The 18,242-nt window shown below is 42.4% G+C and overlaps 2 protein-coding genes across 11 annotated transcripts in view; one reads left to right on the plus strand and one right to left on the minus strand.

Moving 5' to 3' along the window:
• ACTN2 (actinin alpha 2) overlaps nt 1-13,330 on the minus strand; it is an 83,234-nt gene extending 69,904 nt beyond the window's left edge. Inside the window, exons 1-6 of one of the 9 annotated variants that reach the window (XM_063390421.1) lie at nt 11,388-12,175; nt 10,123-10,166; nt 9,626-9,712; nt 8,978-9,065; nt 8,309-8,414; nt 6,685-6,824 (exon numbers count right to left, since the gene is read on the minus strand). The gene's annotated coding sequence lies outside the window, so the exon portion shown is untranslated. Of the gene's footprint in view, nt 1-6,684; nt 6,825-8,308; nt 8,419-8,977; nt 9,066-9,625; nt 9,713-10,010; nt 10,167-10,597; nt 10,764-11,387; nt 12,176-12,843 lie in introns of those variants that run through there. The other 8 variants (XM_063390416.1, XM_063390417.1, XM_063390422.1 and 5 more) reach the window with 8 other exon arrangements.
• Nucleotides 13,331-13,366: 36 nt separating this feature from the next.
• HEATR1 (HEAT repeat containing 1) overlaps nt 13,367-18,242 on the plus strand; it is a 34,788-nt gene continuing 29,912 nt past the window's right edge. Inside the window, exons 1-5 of one of the 2 annotated variants that reach the window (XM_063390431.1) lie at nt 13,367-13,438; nt 13,643-13,820; nt 15,524-15,740; nt 16,657-16,798; nt 17,328-17,429. In XM_063390431.1, coding sequence (XP_063246501.1) covers nt 13,679-13,820; nt 15,524-15,740; nt 16,657-16,798; nt 17,328-17,429 — 603 coding nt within the window. In that variant the 5' untranslated portion in view covers nt 13,367-13,438; nt 13,643-13,678. The other variant, XM_063390430.1, reaches the window with a different exon arrangement.

Consider the following 18,242-nt stretch of genomic DNA (forward strand, 5'->3'; position numbering starts at 1 on the left):
AAGATGTGCAGTTGTAGCTCATGCTAACATATACACTGGTAAGAGCCTGCCCAGGAGAATGGTGCCTTGAACCCAGGAGAACACTGAGGCAACCAGGCATCACTCCCCATGCATGAGGAGCACCAAAGGGCCAGACCTTTCCTAGCAGCAGCAGCAGCAGGTCTGTGAATACCACCCAAGCGAAAGCCTTTTAGCATGCTTTGCATGAAGCTCCTTGAGAATCAAAGGGCTTTTCTACCTAAAAGACATTAATCGTTATCATTCCTCTCAATGAAATTGAAGGTTTTCACAGAGTTTATATTTAACATTCATTTACTGTCTAAAGACATCACATCATTCAAGAACTCTGTCCTTTACATTTTTTATGTTTCTCAGATTTTTCAATCCTTCAACGTGTTTCTTATGCTTCCTTCTCACAAAATTGTAGAATAAACAAACAACTTTTAATAAAACTTCAAAAACGCAGAACACTGCAACAGTGTTTCACCAGATCATTCTTCTATTTGAACTTAATGAGATCTAGAATAAGAAATGAGCCAGATTTCTGTACTTAAATAATTGCCTGTGAAACAACAAAGTAACATGGAAATGGTCACCATTAGTTTTCAGCTGTAACACTTCAGGGTAGGAACACAATAGCTCGTATCTGCCAAAACTGTCTCAGAAAGGCCACAAGAAGATAAAGAACCTTATGAGAGCTCAGTCAGTCATTGAGTCTTTAAGCAATCATCTTGTCCTTTTCAAAGCCTGTTTCTTTGTGAAAAAGTAGGATGCTTTCTGTCAAGAAAGAAGTCAATGAAAGATAAAAGAAAATAAATTCAAACTTACTATCCTTTTGTGTAAACTGTTAATAGAATCTTAAAACAGGGATCAAAAAGCCCTTTTCTTTTCAAAGCATGCCATAACTGTCACCTGTAGGTAAAATACATTTTTGCTTGTAGCAAGCACCCACACTGATTTAAAGTTTAACCAACAAAAAACTGTATTATTTAAGAAAATTATGATTTAGATCGGGCCAAAATGTTGGATTCTGTTAAACACTATGCATAAATTTCCCTAAGAAATTTAGCAGAAAGGTAAGGTGTGTTATAAAATGTATTCATCATTTAATAGAGGTGTTTTGGGGTCTGGTTTTTTTTGCAATACAATAAATATAACCTGCCTTCTTCAATGTAAGAAACACAGTATATTGTAAGAAGAAAACCAAGGAACTAAATTCATTATGTAAACATAGTCTGAATAAACTTTAAACTCAGTCAATGTTTCTGAAACCAACACTTACATAAGAAAAAGAAAGAGAGAACAGAGTCATACATCTGGGAACCAAAACCCTGATTTTGTCTGAGTTAAGGAAAAGCACTGTGAGCCCTGAGCATATTTAGCCCTCTCACATTCAGCATCAAGAGGCACAAACTTTGACTCTGAAAAATCTCCATGCTACTCATACATGGTGATATTAATGATACAGTAGCTAACACTTTTTGTAAGTATATTACTTTCAATGACAGGTATGGAAATAAAAATGAAGAAAGAACAGAAAAAATCATTTGTTGGCTTCATAGTAACAACTGTCATTGTCAGAAGATCCCAAAGTGTTTCATCAGCTATATATAGAGACAACTTACTCTGTCCCTGGAATTCAGCCATGGATGAAGTGTAGCAAGAAACATTTATGGGACCAACAAATACTACCAAAGCATAGCTTGGGCTTCAGGGGTATGGAGAAAATGCTGACTGCACTGACATCACTGGCTTTTGCCAACCCTTTGTGCGGAAGGAAAATCACGGGGCTGAGATGTGGTGTGACCATGCCAGCTCAAGATGCCCTTATGTGACCTTGAGCAAGTCAATTCAGATCAAATTTTCCCAAAAATCTGAGTGTTAGCTCATTAGATTACGCTCACTGAGAGAAACAAGCTTATAGTGCTGCACTCTGCCATCTCTGAACCAGTGTCAGCAATGCTTCCTTTGGTCCCTAATGCCCACCTAGAAAAGAATTCTCAGGAGCAGAGAGTTTGTCTGTCTAAAAGCCCCGAGGAATCTCCACAACAATTATGATTACAGTGTGCTTTGCCTATCATACACCCTTCACCTCCGTGCCTGCCTCTCCGGACTGTGTGTCGCCTGCACCCAAACATCCCTAGCATTACTGTAGGATGTCAAGCTTGCTCAGGGATTTAGGGTCCCTTATACCCTGGAGGCTGCGTTCCTGCTGTTTGTAGGGCCATGCTTAGAGCCCTGCATCCTGCACAGCAGATGGCCCCGGTTCTCAGAGAGGGCTCAGGGCAGGTAGCAGTAGGAATCAATCAACATCTGGTCTCTGCCAGGTCACCAGGCAGTACTGTGATACGTAGTAACAATCACAAGCTGCAAGGCGAGTGCTGAAAGGTGTAACATAGCTGGGCAACCCCTCTAGCAATGGCACTGCCAGGCAGCACTGCACAAGATCACACCTTTCATGAATGAGAAGAGCCCTCAGATTTAACATCCTGACGCATTTCTATTCCTAAGGAACTATGACACCAAAAGTCCCTTATCCCTTGAGCTAGACTCTTGAGGCTGTCTCTTTGGTTTAATGGTTCTTGTCAGGGTAGGTGCAACTCGCAAAGACAGATTAGATCATGGACTAAATAATATCAGAAGCTTTGATGGATGTTTTGCACAGATTAGAAGCAGGCAAAGGAAAAAGTGGGAAAAGTAATATATTGTAATTTATATAGCACACGGCAGTCAGTCTGTTGGCACACTGAAGCTGTGGAGCTACAAGGCAATACGCACAGTGACAGGTGGGGAAACTACAAATAGGGCTGGCGTAAGAGCGGAAAAAATGGGGAGACAGATCCAGGACTTTAAAAATGGTTCAGTGACGAGAATGCAAGGGGCAGGACTAGGGGTATAGCATGGCCTCTTACAAACCTTTTGAAGAAACCTCCACACATCATGTGTTCCCAGAATCCTGCCTATGTTCCTATTTTATGCTGGCTTAGCCTTACCACACAGAGATACTAAGCAAGGAAGAAACTGTGTGACTAGGGCAATGCGAAAGCTGCAACTGATGATAAATTTGTACTTCATGAATACAACCAGATAAAAAAATCTGGCCAGCCTATGACCTTTAACTGATTTAACTGAGACTGTCATCTAAAATGGCACACATCATTCAGCGATAGTTTTGGTAACAATGAGAGAGGTATGTGTGAGAGACAAGGAATGCAAAGACAATATGCCTTTATTTATCTAGAATCAAACACTGTCAACTAAGTTAGAGCTTCCAGACAATCATCTGAGGGCCACTGAGGTATGAGGTAGAGATTATGGGCACAGGACATGAGGCACTGCTCTGTTCTAAACTCAGCATTTGCACACATTGACTGACTGACCTTTGACAAGTTGCGGTCTCAATAGTATCATTTCTCTTTCCAGATTCACCAGTGTAATATCACTAACATCAATGATACTCAAGTTACACAGTCAAGAAGGCAACCTGGTTGAACAAATTGCCAGTTTGTAAAAATGAATACTATCTACTTATTATTCATTCCACAGAACTGATATAAAGATTAATAAAAGCAGCAAATTCATCTTTGCATACAGCAGTGTTAGGCACAACCTGTAGTACTGTCAAACAAGGATAACATGTTCTTTATGAATAGCACAAATTTTCCTTTTCCAGAACTGTTGTCCTTCCATGCTGTCCAACAAAATTTTACTCTGACACTCAGCTGCATTAGGAACCAGTATTGACAAAATGTTCCTGCCGTGCCTGATGTAAAAACAGCAAGGTCTGAATTCTCCAGTTCTGGTTCTAAAGACAAATGTTTCCTTCCAGCTAGATCTCTCTCACCAACTTCAGACATATTCTTATGTCAGGAGAAATGAGTATCAGTTTTGCACACTTTCCAGTATCGCACTGCTCTTGAGATCCACCAGCAATAACCCACTCATGGTGAAGGCTCTTGTCTATTTTCAGTCCCTCTGAATGTGGACAAGTCCTTTGCTTCTTAACTAGCCCATCTCTCTCCCTGCTTAAGTTCAGTTAAGCATAAGCAAAGGAGGACAGGAGAGCATTTAAATGTTTCTTCACCTTGAAAGTAGTTAGTTGTTACAATAAATTCGCTAAAGGGCAGTCTTGGTGTCAGTTGTATCCCATAGTTAAATTTGGAATAGCTGTAATCTTCCAGAATTTCACAGCTGAGACAAATTCAACATGTGTGGGGGTTTTTTCTAAGCCAGAAGTTGTTCTAGGTAATTTTCAGTTCATCTGAACAGCTACTGGAAGTGGAATCAGCAACAAAGGTGAAATTACCCCTACAGGCTGTAAGGCTCCACATATATTTATACAAACCCCCACACTAATTTTGCAGTAGATACAATCTGAATACATCCTCCGTATAAAAACATTCTGCTGAAAGCTCATTTTGCAATTCAAATGAATAACCTCAAATATATTTTAGGCTTCTCTTGGAGAAATGATTTTGTCATGAATGTGCTTCTAGAACACCATGACACTTTTCCATTTGTTCTTCATAGTTCAGTGATCCCTCCTGTACCACTTTCATTGGTAACCTTGGCACACAGATGAAGATCAGGCTGTTCAGGCCCTAAATTTGTAGGGCCTGATTTTTTACTGTCAAAGTACCACTGGTGGGAATCAGGAAAGTCACTGCACTTCCAATTGGAGGAAAGAATGTTTAAAACAATGCATGATGGAAATACCAGGAAAATGTTGGGTTCTGCTGGGCCTAAAGGTTTAAACCATCAGGCTTAAAGGGGAAAAGTGCAGTATCTCATTATACTCTGTAAAGCACATAAGGGAAAAAACAATTTCCATACTAACAGCATTCATTATCATAAAACTATCCACTGTACGGGGAAATGGAAGTATATACAGTCTGGAGCAGGTGCCTCAGTTTTCTTTCTATGGACCAGGAATAATACTAATACTGTGAAGTGTGTGAAAATCAAATACCAGGTAAATTTGGAATACTTGAAGACAAGTACAAATACTGGGATAAGCAGAGCAGAAAACCATAAATAATGTATTTGGGAACATGGTCCATCTGAGTGCAGCAGACATTCACTGAATAAAGAAGAGAAATCATAACGCTGCTCATGCAGTGCACTGAACAAAGCACAATTTCTGGGGAAAAAACGTTTGTGACTATGCAAACAAAGTCTGCATTCTGATACATACAAAACAGGTTGGAAAACTTAACTCTGGCATAGTCCACCATTAATTAAATTGTGATCTTGATTTTTTTTAAGATAACTGCACTACAACTAATTATAAATAAAGTATAAATTAAGTCATTATAAATGGGTTCTGAATTGGAAGACAATTCATACACAATGTCAAGCAAAGCGCTAAAGGCTTCCAAAGCAGCCCAGCAGTTATATAACCCCTACAGCTTCTGCTCAAGAAATAACATCATGTTTTGCATCTCAGACCTGTCTGTTGCAGTTCACACACACAAGTCATTAAATGTGTTACAGTGACACAGACTAGACACATTTTTTGGATTAAATTAGTCATAAATTGTTTGAAGTGTTTTGTTGCGCCTCTGTAAATTAAAATGAGCCACATACATCACCATGCTGTTAAGAAGCAGCAGGTAATACAAACCAAAGGGATCACACTGCAAGTAAAGTGAGAAAGATTCTGAAGTGTAACCTCTCCCATGCAGTACTTGAGAGTATCACAGCAGGAAGTGTTTTGACACCAATCTTATTTAAAGGGAATGTTTCAGCATCAGTGCCAGAAGCACCTAATTCTCAGTGCTCCACACTCCCCTTCAGTACATGCCCAAGGCCAGGCTGCCTTCCTGGCCCTATACTAAGTGTCTGTCAAGCCTCATGTAGAAATGGTACCCTCATCTCTGTGTATCCAAGGGATTGCCTCTGATGTCACAGGGTCTCTAAGTCTCTCTCAAGCAGTTTCTCTGCAGAGAACTCCCTTAAGTCCCCAATATGGACAGCGCAGGCAGAGTGTCAGAGAGTAAGAGACACAGTGGAGGAACCACTGACATACACCTGTCAGTAAGAGCTGTTAGCAGTCATCTAGAACATTGCCAGTTGTCAAGACTACTTTATGCAAGGCTGCAAGGCACAGAGACAGCAGGGCCACTATTTTAAATCTGAAAACGATGCCTCTAGTAATTGGCAAAGCTGGAGATGTAGGCTTATCAATAAAACTCAGATGCATACCCTTATCTAACACACTGTTTCTTCTAGGAACAGGGGTTTTTTGCCCCCAGGAATCCCCACAAATGCATGAGAGAGTTTCCAATCCACAATGAAAATAAACACAAAAGCCAAACATTTTTTAAATGACACTGAAACACAGAAGAAAAATGGGGGGATTTTTGTGACTGCAGATACTGTGTGACTCAGTATCATGAAAATGCGCTTTCTGACTCTTTAATACTTTCAAAATATAACAGTATTAATATCTCTCATATATGTATGCATATATTCATACACAAACACTAAAAAATGTTCAGTTTTTCACAGTTTTTACAGTACCACTGTGCCAGGCATTACATGAACACATAACTCATTCCTACACAAAAATATGTAAAATAATTAAACTTTAGAACATGAATAAACGAAATATGTAACAATATAATTGAACAGCAAAACTGGCAGATACATATTCTATTCTGTGCGACTGAATGTGGGTCATACCTGTTTTCAGGAATTGTCATATAAAGTTGTGAGATCATTGTAGTTCAAATCACCAATTCACCAGCTACAGAAAAGGCCCATGGACTGGCAGTGGCTGGGACAAATGAAGTAATGAAGCAGCACAGACTTCAGTGGCCAGCCTGCAAAAAAGGCTGAAATTAGTATTTAGTGCATCCAGATAGAAACAACACTATTTCTTTTTCAGGGAAAGAGCTGTGATTCATCTTAACATTTTTTAAAAAGACCCAGAGAGTGGCTGGCTGACAAGCAAATAGAGGTTTGAACAGCTACAGGAATGGGTGAATGAGATCTGCTGCTGTTCCAACACCTGTCAGTTGCATGATTAACAGGCAATTGAAGGAGGTGACAGCAAGACTGGACACTGCAGCAAGAAAAGTGTGTTAGGTATGTTCCCTACTGATCACTTCCACCTCCTTCCCATCCTTCAGTTTATTGTCTCTTTTCCTGTTTACAGCCCAGCTATGAATGATGAGACATGTATAGTACACAACACTTTCCTTATTGTTCATCACACCCAAGTCCCCGATGGCCACATTGCTTCACTCCAATTGCCAAGTTCTCCCAATGCATTAAACAATGTGACTCACAAGTACCACACAGCAGATCTATGACACCTACTCTCTCAGTAGGATGTGTGGCACAGGCACCTTTTCATAATAACAAACAGCTAATTTATACACCCAGTATTGTATTCCCCAGGCTAAGAAACACCAGAGCATGACAAAGGACTATACATTCACAGTAATCATGAGAGACGTTTTCCTACTTTTCATTGCAACTATTACACAGTCTCTATAATCCAACTTTCTAGCTGACTTTTTACACAAAAAAGCAACAATTCATCAAGCAGCTCAGCACTGAAAGGACAGCTTTTTTCTTTCATTATTCACCTTCTCCATTTGTCTTCCTTACTCTCCCTGATGCTCCTAGGATAAACTACACTACCTCAAATGGATACAAATGAATTTACAAAGACAACTATTGCCTACACTTTTCAAGATGATGCTTTCTCTGCATGTGTCTAGCTGAAGCTAGTTTGCTTTTTTGGGGGTTTATTTCTCCTTATGTGGAAATATACATTTAAAAGCTGTCTTTACAGCAATTTTGATTCAAAAGCCTTTAGTCTATGCTATCATGTCAGAAAGCCTTTAATACAGTAAAATCCCCAAAAGAGCTTTCCACCACCCCATCTAAGTGGTTTCTATTTATTATTAGATCTGGAATGCAGCTAAACATGAGAATTTATGGCTGGGGGAAGCTACAATAGGTTTTCATGGAAATCCAGGAAAACATGACTGCCTCCCACAGTGGTCAGTAAGTCAATGACATGATGGATGCACTGCCTAGCAAGGAAACTTCTTCCAGCCCTTCAGTTCAATTCAAGAATTCCTCTCCCTTCAGACCTGACCCTGCAGTGAGAACTGCAATTTGTGACCTCAACCACCACTGAGTGGTGACAGTTGACAAAAAACTCCACATGACCAAGCAATGTGTGCTCACAGCCCAAAATGCCGAGTGATCCCAGGCTGCACCCAAAGCAACATGGCCAGCCAAGCAGGGAAGGGGATTCTGCCCCTCTACTCTGCACTTGTGAGACCCCCACCTGAAGTGCTGTATCCAGCTCTGGCATTCCCAGCATAAGAACATGGAACTGTTGGAGCAAGTCCAGAGTGGGCCACAAAGTTGATAACAGGACTGGAGCACCTATTCTATGAACACAGGCAGAGAGAGTTGGGGTTTCTCAGCCAGGTTTCTTCAAACTGAAAGAAGGCAGGTTTATATTAGATGTTAGGAAGAAATTCTTTAATGTGAGGGTGGTGAGGCACTGGAAAAGGTAACCCAGAGAAGTGGTAGATGCCTCAGCCTTGACAGTGTTAAAGGCCAGATTGGATGGGGCCCTGAGTAACCTGGTCTAGTGAGAGGTGTCCCTGCCTAGGGTGGGGAGATTGGAACTGGATGATCCATAAGGCCCCTTCCAACTCAAACCATTCTGTGACTCTATGACTCTATGAATTATGCTTGATTGTGTCTGCCTCCAGTTACACCAGCTGCACACTCACTGTGTGCAGCTTCACTGACCTCATCAGAACCACTCCTGAGTTTCACTGACGCAAGCGTAAAAAGGTCAAGCCCTCAGGGGAGAAAGCAGACAGGGAAAACAAATCTTAACTCCCTCATTTTAGATCTGTGCATTGCTACAGGACAAAACAGCCCCCCTCTCTTTGCTTCTAGCAAAAGCTTAGCCAAGGGAATAATGGCCTTGAGGCCTTACCAATGTGTACCCTGCAGAAAGGCACTGCCTCACCATCTCACAATGCCCAGCGGTGAAGGGTGACTGCTGCCACATAGTACAGAAAGAACTGAAAATAGAGAAAAATACATCAGTGCAGCCTAAAGAACACAACAAAGCACTGTTCTTCCTGATAATCACTGTAACTCTATAAATCCAGAGACCACAGGGGTATTCCTATAAATGATAATGTTCTAATAGGGGGCGGACATGTACATGAATTAAGAACAAAGGACATGGATTAACTCAGAGTAGCAGAGTTAACTGCACAGTCTCCCAAACTCCAAAACCTCAGCATGCCTCCTAAAACCAACAGCAAAACACAATTTATTCCTTGACAATGAAATTACCTTGGGTGAACAAGATGTTCAAGCCACTGCTCTGAAACACAGATTGGTTTACAGTCCAGTTGGCAGCCACATACCCACATTAAACACATGGATTTGTTAACATCTACGTCTGCTTAAAACATTGAAGAGCCTCATACACTCTGAGAAAGTGACAACCTTTGCATATCCTAGAAAGGTTTTACTATTACTTCATTATGCTGCAATCAGAATTGTACTTTAGATGCCAGGCACTGTAATATTCCCAATTAGAAATGGCACAGGGAAGTACCAGGGAACATACCAAGATTATTAGCAAGTGATGGGAAGCACAGGGAAGGTGGATTTCTTCTGTCTCCTTCAGAACTGTTTATCATGGTGGCTCATTAGACTACAGAAGGTGGTGCAAGCAGGAAAAAAGAAGCACCATATTCGTAAATTAGTAACAAGCATTTAATTAGTAAGAGCATTTAATACAAGCACTGTAATTTGGTATGTAAACAGTAAATTGCATAGGTAGCACTCAATTCCTTCACATTCATTCTGGCATATTACAATCGAACACTACTGAGCATTCCCTTTTTTTCAATCAGAAGAGATTCCTTTTTCCTCTCTACATGAAATTCCTCCCCCCTCTTGCTTACAAATGAAACCAAACCAGAAAGATATATTCCACGAATGCAACTCACAGACAGAACATGATCTGGTCTTCATAAAACCTCTGAAATGCACACAGTGTGATGAGGGTTCCTCAGCACCACTTCATTCTACAATCTCTTCCTGCTGGGTTGCATTACTTACCAAGGTAGATGAAACTCTGCTCAATGCACAGCTGGTGAGGGAAGCTGGAAGAAAAGGAATATAAAGACTAGACCTCTATCTATATAAAGACATCCATTATATTTTCTCCACAAGTACCACAAACTTAATGTGGTACTTTTATAGAAGTAGATAACATTAAAAGTTTCATAGTGTTTGCCTTTCTCAATCAAACCTTTTTAAACATGTTAATGCTTACAGGTGAGTAACTTACAGAAAACTCTTGAAACAGATCACTTTTTTACCAATTAAAAATTAGCATATGACAATTTATATTCCAAGACCCTAAGAATTTTAACAGAGAATATATTCTTTCAAATACAGTTTAATAGCAGCCATCAGCAGAGGTGATCTCAGCTGCAGTGTGGCTGAGAACTTCACCTACACAGACCATCTATGTGATGACAAAATAAAGGGACTACTTGAAATAGGTTTGGATTTCAGTTCAAAAAAGTACCTCTTTGGAGTCCAGAATGGAGCAAATCTCCATGAGGCTCAGCTTCAACACTGGATACTTACAAAGCCAAATAAACATATTGCCTTAATAGACTTTCTGAGCTAATACTTTTCCACAAAACACCTGTTTATAGTCAAATCAAGAACAAATGTTTTTCCCTCTATAGAAGGTGTCTCTGTTCCTCCAATTACCTTCCAAGGGAAATCCCAGCTTTACTCTGGAACCAAACAAGGATGGAACAGAAAGCACAAAGATATAAAACTTTTATCTTGCAGCTCTCCATGGGAAAAAACAGAGTGGGATAGGAGTACTGCAAAACCTGACCACATTCCAGCATTTACAACTCCCAGTTTATTTTTCTGGCTAGAGTATTTAAATAATGAACTGCATTGCTAAAAACAAACAAGACTGGTTTTCTTGTTTTAGAAACAACTTTCTGCCCTGTGCATATTTTCTAAATATTTTAATGTTTGGTATTTTTAGGCACAGAAACGTGCATATCTCTGCAGGTTTTAGGTTATGCTAAAAGTAAGGTCACATGAAAGTTTCATGAAAGACAAGGATGCACAGAAGCCACAGGGAATGTGAAAAAGTGCAATAAAACCAGCCTTTTGGTTTGCACCATTCCCAGCCAGCCCCTTTGCTAGGTGATCAGAATCTCAAGTGCTAGAACCATCAGAAAAATAATATCAATTCCTGTTAAATCAGTTATATCCTCCAAACACTTTGACACTGTTACAACTGCACTGGTAGCAGCTCAGCAAATGCTGTCATTACATCCAGGTCATACCACGTCAGAAGGAAGGTGACACAGAGTTCACACACACTCTAACAAGGCACCGGTAAATATCATCTGGCACAGTCAGACATCCAGCTGCATTTCCTCCCTCTGCTGCCACACCTACAATGCTTTAACTTAAGCCAAGCAAAGAAAAATCAGAGATGAATAACAAAATGTTGAAATCAGGGGACACTTGCAACAGATAAAATTACATTTAAATTTAAATAATTATCTGCAATCTCAGATTTTTATCAGCATTTTGTATTTCTACTGCATGTTAAATGATTGCCAAATATAGTAGCCTTACAAACAAATCTGTTATTTCTGTCATAGCTATGAAGCTTCTCAACAATATATGGAAATTCGTTTTACAGAACTGGAATTATTATCTTTGGTATCATTTTGTCCATCTGCTGACATCAGTGGGGATACATTTTATTTCTGATTTTTGTGCCAGGCTTTTCTTGGTTTGTCATGAGCAACATTCCCTTTATGGCTTTGTGCACAAACTGCCAGGTGCAGAACCCTGCAACCTTGAATGCAATCTGATGGGAGATATCACGGGTTTTAACATCAGAAATTTATTTTTAATCTGAGGTTAACCAAATGTCGGATGAGAGGCTCGGTGAAGCCATGGAATTTCCACCCTTGAAGATATTCCAAACACAACAGGGCAAAACCTTGAGCAAAATGCTCTGAGCTGGTCCTGCTCTGGGGCTGAACCAGATGGCTTTTAGAAGACTCTTCCAGTCTATGTCGTTCTGTGGTTCTGCAGCTGGGATCTAGCCCACACACATTACTGCAGCTTCCCATACCTTCTGCTCATGGGCTTTCTGCACTTTCCCTAACACCACTCACTCCAGATACGAAAAACTCCTAAGGTGGAACAGCTCTAGTTGTTCCACCTCTTCTCTGTTTGTTGCATCCCCTCTCCCAGCCCAGGCTGTTGCCTCGCTGGGCTCAGCACAAAGCCAGCGACAGCCCTGCCACAGACCCTCGCTGGTGTCCCACTGCTGCTGCCTCACCCCTGGCTGGTGCCTGCGCTGTTGGCCTCGGGGCCGGCAGGCTGCGCCCGCCCCACACACGCACGGTGCCTGCACAGGGCCCTGCCCTCCGGGGAACACCGTCCCTCCGGGGGACACCGTCCCTCCGGGGGACACCGTCCCTCCGGGGGACACCGTCCCTCCGGGGAACACCGTCCCTCCGGGGAACACCGTCCCTCCGGGGAACACCGTCCCTCCGGGGAACACCGTCCCTCGGCAGCGGCACAGCAGCGCCTGCCCTCACGGACAGCCCCACAGGCCGGCACGGCCGCGCCCCGGGTGGCACACGCTGGGCTGGGTCACAGCATCGGCTGGGCTGGAAAAGGCCTCTAAGATCATTGCGTCCAACCTCTCACCCAGCGCTGCCAAGCCCACCACTGCACCGTGTCCCTAAATCCCACATCTACACGTCTTTCAACTACCTCCAGGGATGGTGACTCCATCTCTTCCCTGCGCAGTTCCGTTCAGTTCCAAAGCCTGAACACCCTTATGATGAAACCTTGTTCCTTAATATCCAATCTAAAGAAGCACGACCCGAGGCCATTTCCCCTAGTCCTGTCACTTGTCACTTGGAGGAACAGGCCAATTCCCACCTGGCTACCGTCTCCTTTCGCGAAGTTTAGAGAAGGACAACGCCCCCTGAGCCTCCCTTCCTCCAGGCTAAACACCTCCAGCTCCCTCAGCTGCTCCTTATAGGACTTGTGCTCCAGACCCTTCACTAGCTTTACTGACATTCTCGGGATTCGTTCCGTCACCTCAATGTACTGAAGGGCACAGAACTGGACCCAGGATCTCACGATCCTTTCCCTGGTCCTTCTGGCCACGCTATTCCTGACCCAGGCCGGGGTGCCACGGCCCCCGCACACGCTGCTGGCTCCCGTTCCGCGGCCCTGCCGGGGCGGGGCCGGGCCGGGCTGTCCCCGCTGGGGCGGGAACTTCCCGAGGCCGGGAGCGGCCGCTTCCGGGTGAGCGGCGCGCGCAGCCCACGTGCGGCCCGGCGGGGAGCGGCGGAGCCAGGTTGGTGAGGGGACCGGGACCGGGACAGGGACCGGGACAGGGACCGGGACCGGGACACGCGTCACCGCCGGGCGCTGGCCCCGTCCCGCCCGGCTGGGCCCGGCCCGGCCACACGTGCCCGCCCCGAGCGCAGCGGGGCCGGGAGAGGCGGCTGCTGCATGCGGCTGCTTCATCGGCGGGCCGGCCGTGGTTCTCTTCCCCCAGTTGTGTCCGGAGGCTCCTTTCCCCACGCGCGGAGCCATGACGTCCCTGGCGGAGCAGCTGAAGCGGCTGGCGCTGCCCCAGAACGATCCCAGCCTCCTGGACCGCAGCGAGGTGGCATCGCTGCTCTTCACCTGCAAGGAAGCCGCCACTATTGACAGGGACACGTTCTTTGCCATCGGTGAGTTCGGCTGCTTAGATGCCACTGGTTTTAAAAGCACTCCAAAAAACAGCTGGAGAAGGAGAAATAGGAAAGGCAAAGCCGTATTCAGAAAAGGCCAAAAGAATGGCTCAAAACGCTGCCGGCTAGTCAGCATCACTCCAGTCCTTGGGAAAACCATGGAGCAGTGCCTCTACGAGCACGCTGCTGGGCACGCAAGGGTGAGGGGATGGGAAAGAGTCAGGGATCCCCAAGATGCGCAGGGACTGGAGAATTTGCCCAATAAGGGAAAGCCGATGAGAGGAATGTCTCCAGTCTCATTCTGTCTGGAAAAGAGAAGGCATTGGATGGGTCTCATAGGAGCCTGCCCTTACCTTGGAGGAGGTTCCCAGAAGATGCACCAGGCTGTCCACAGGAGTGTATGGCTGGAGGGCAGGAGACAGTGGGCAGAAGTTGAAAGAGTAGGAGTTAAAACTGGATAGAAGGAAAAGCTTTTTCAATGTGAGAACAGTCAAGCAGTTAACAAGATTGTCTGGGGAGATTGTGCCTTGGGATAAATAATTACTTTTTTGAAAACTCTGACAGGATAATGCCCTGAGCAACCTGGTCCAATTTTGGAGACTCTTCTAACCCTGCTTTGAGCAGAGCCTGGGATTGGAAATCTCTCAATGTGTCTTCTGACACAAATTCTGTGTTTCATGGAAACATGCTGATGCCCTGCTTTTGGGTAACGCTAGGGTCACAAATAATGTGAGGTGGGAGTAGCCTTTGCCGTGTTGACGCACTTCAAATTCTTTATGCTCTATCCCTTTCCGGTTTTGCATAAAATTTTATCCAGGAGTGTCATACTCTTGAATAAGAAAGCTGTTTTCTAAAACCAGGCAGATTGATATCATGATTTCATTTTAAGTAACAGGATTGTAGATATGTGTCTGTGATGCAGCACAGTATGTTTTTTGGTTTCTTAAATAGTTAGTCTAGGACTGCTTGCCTGAGTTTGAGGATGGTGTTTTTATGGTCTCTTATCCCATACAGGACCTCTGATCCAGTGTTTGATCATTCCACTGTTAGAAAAAATAAAATCTATAGATTGAGTTTGAGTTTTCTATGTTCCAGCTTGTATCTGTTGTCCTATCTTTCCACTGTCCATCTCTGAGAAGAGTCTGGCTCCATCTCCTCGATAACCCTCCTGTTAAGTAGCTGCAGACAGCAGGAAGATCTCCTTTTGACTCTGTCTTCTCCAGGCTGAACAGTTCCTCCTTTTCCTTGTATGTTGTTTTCCAACCCCTAGACTATCTCAGCATTCCTCTGCTGAACTCACATCGAGAAATGTTTTTCTTCTACTGATGATCTCAAAATTGCACACAGGGCTCCAGGTGCAGCTCACAAATGGAAGGGGCAGTCCCTCCCTTCCTCAGCCTGCTGGCCACGCTCTCAGGGACAGCACAACTCAGGATGCTGCTGGCTTCACTGCTGCAAGAGCACTCTGCTGTTAGTTGCCAATGTTGTTTTTTCTTTGTCAGTTGAGAAATAGTTCAAGTATATCAAAGGTTTTGGTGTTAGGCCTCTTTACTGCTTGTTTTGGTTTGCTTGGTGAGGATGACATATACCAGTATATCAAAAAAATTTGATATGCCAGTGAGGAGGTAAGTGGGTAGGACTAGAGAACTAAAACTGTTGTGTTTAAAACATTCCTTCCATTTTCTATTGTTTTCCCTCCGCAGGATGCACTGGCTTAGAAGAGCTAATGGGGATTGATCCTTCCTTTGAAGAGTTCCAGTCCAGTTTGTTTAGTTCCACATCCAAAGGCCTTGAACGCAGTGTTCAGACTAAAGCAGTAAATCAGCAGCTGAATAAGAATATTTCATTGTTCCTCATTCATGTGTCCCCTTACTTTATGCTTAAGCCAGCCCAGAAGTGCCTTGAATGGCTGATTCACAGGTAATCCACTGAATATCCTACGTGTCAATAGATAAGGCTAGAAATGCAAGATTTATTTTTCCCCAGTGAGAAAGATTTTGAATAATTTTACTTTAGCTTTCTGAAAATACAGGTTAGAATGTTAATAATGTGCATTTGGACTTAGTCCTTATGGGGCCAGATGCTCTTCTTTGCCAGATAGTTTGTCTCTTGATAAATTTCTGTGATTATTTGATCTGTCATGGTACTCTGTATAAAAGCAATTGCTTCTTTGCCTGACTTTGATTAAAGTTGCCCAGTCCTAGGCATCTTACAGAGCACATAGAGAGACACTTCTATATTGTGCTTTTAGAAGTGGGCCTTGTTAAATAGCAAATTTTCAATATTAACTGTGAATGATGAACCCTAACTATTCTTATTCCAATGTTTTGTAAGAGGGTGTGAAGAAAAAAAAAAAATTAAATATTTTGTGATGTTATATTTCTTTACATAAATTAACCTACCCAAATGCAGAAAGTGCAGTACTTCTTACCAGGAAAGAGTGTGATTTTCCTGAGACATACTTCTTTGAATCACAGTTTTTCTATACATGCATTATATTAAGAGATTCATACTAGGTTATTGTAACATCTGGTTTAATACTGAGATCTGTGCAGAAGATATTAAGGTAATTTTTAGTCACACAGGGACCTAAAATTGTTGATAGTGAGGGAAAAAATGTGCTAGCACTGTTTCTCTCTTCTAGCACATACAGGCTTGTGGCCACCTGGAATTTCTGGACAGTAGGTGGACCATAGGTCTGAGTCAGTATGACAACCATGTCAGGTCTTGCTTAAAAGAGAGTAAATAAGGTATTCTGAGAAGAATGTGGAAGGGCCTTTTTTCCTTTCTGGCTTCCAGATACTTTTTAACTACATATGTATGTTTTTTTCCTTAGATTCCACATTCATCTCTACAATCAAGACAGTTTGATTGGTTGTGTTCTGCCATATCATGAGACTAATCTATTTGTGAGAGTTATTCAACTTATAGATATAAAAAGCCCAACTCATAAGTGGCATTGGATGGATCCAATACGGGTAAAGTATTTAACAGATGCAAGGTGGAAGGACCTTGAGGGACTTTATTTAATAATATCCTGAGTCTTCTACTCTGCTTATGAATATGGTCCACCAATTTATGTGGTTAGTTGTAGAACTGTACTGAAAGGTTTAATTACAGGAATGGAGCCTGGGTGCCCATGTGCTGTTTCTGCTATCTTTCTTTAAAGGTGAAGTTGGTAGTAAAAAGCTTTAACTGTAAATATTCTCTGCTTTGGCTAAGTTAACACACACTATTAAGGTGTTAGTATTTGCTACTGCTAGGAAGATACATCAATTACTAAAATTTATGTTTATTTGCGTGTAGGTTAAATGTAATTCACTTCATCATCTATCTTAATGTAGACACAAAACATTCTAGAGCAGTGTGTGGAAATCCATTACTTATTTCAGTTTAAATGGTGTTAACTGATCAGTAGGATTAATTTGGAGATTATAGTAATTTTTACTTACTGTGCTTCGCTTTACTGTCAGTGTTCTAATTTTATCTTTCTTTCACTGTGTAAAGAAACCTGGAGTCCCACTGGCAAGGGGTACTGTCATTACACACTGCTACAAAGACCTGGATTTCATGGATTTCATCTGCAGGCTGGTGGCAAAATCTGTGAAGGTTGTTCTTTTATTCTAGAACGTTGTTTGTCATCACTTTGTCTTCCCCATGTTTTTATGGTGGTGTGCTATTTCTTAATATTTTGAACTGCATATCAAAGAGTAAAATGAATCATTTATCAGTAAACAATATGAGGATTTCTTTTATTATAATGTATGAAGATAAGTCTGTCAGAAGTTCTTATAAGAAAGTGGCTGAGAACTAGTGAGCCATGACAAAACAATTTGGCCATACTGTATTATTTACTGTGTTGCCTCAGGGTACTTAATTGTCTTAATTTCTTTCATAAACTCATTCCTGCTATTAATTTTTAACTGTGCTCTGAATTTCTGTGTCTCTTCCGGGGGTTGTTGTGGGTGTTTTAAATACACGTCTTCCAATATTAATGGGAATTTGAAATTGAGAATGTTAGAAGGTGGGCAAATTTTTTGTTGTTTTTTCAGCTAATGTCTAATAGAGTTCTAGTTCTATTGTCTCAAAAGGGTAAGATGTATGACAGATCCAGTTATTTAGAGAACTGGGATCCATCTGCTGTCAAACCAAGCAAAGCAGAGCCAGTAACAGAGTTTATTCACAGGTGTAGAAGGAGGTGTTAAACATAACACCAGTTAGCTTCTTGGCTGTCCATCTCTGAGTCTTGGGCAGTACACCAAGATCACAAGTGATTTTGGCTGTCTTACGCTGATTACCTACATTGGCACCCATCTCTATCTGCCGTGTCTGGGAGGAGGAGCAGCAACCTCTGGCAAGGGTTGCTGCTGTGAGAGGTGATGACTTCAGTTGTGCCAGCAGCAGCTGCTGGAGCTTGCAGGC

This window comes from Prinia subflava, chromosome 2 (genome assembly GCF_021018805.1).
Source record: "Prinia subflava isolate CZ2003 ecotype Zambia chromosome 2, Cam_Psub_1.2, whole genome shotgun sequence".
NCBI classification, from domain to species: domain Eukaryota; kingdom Metazoa; phylum Chordata; class Aves; order Passeriformes; family Cisticolidae; genus Prinia; species Prinia subflava.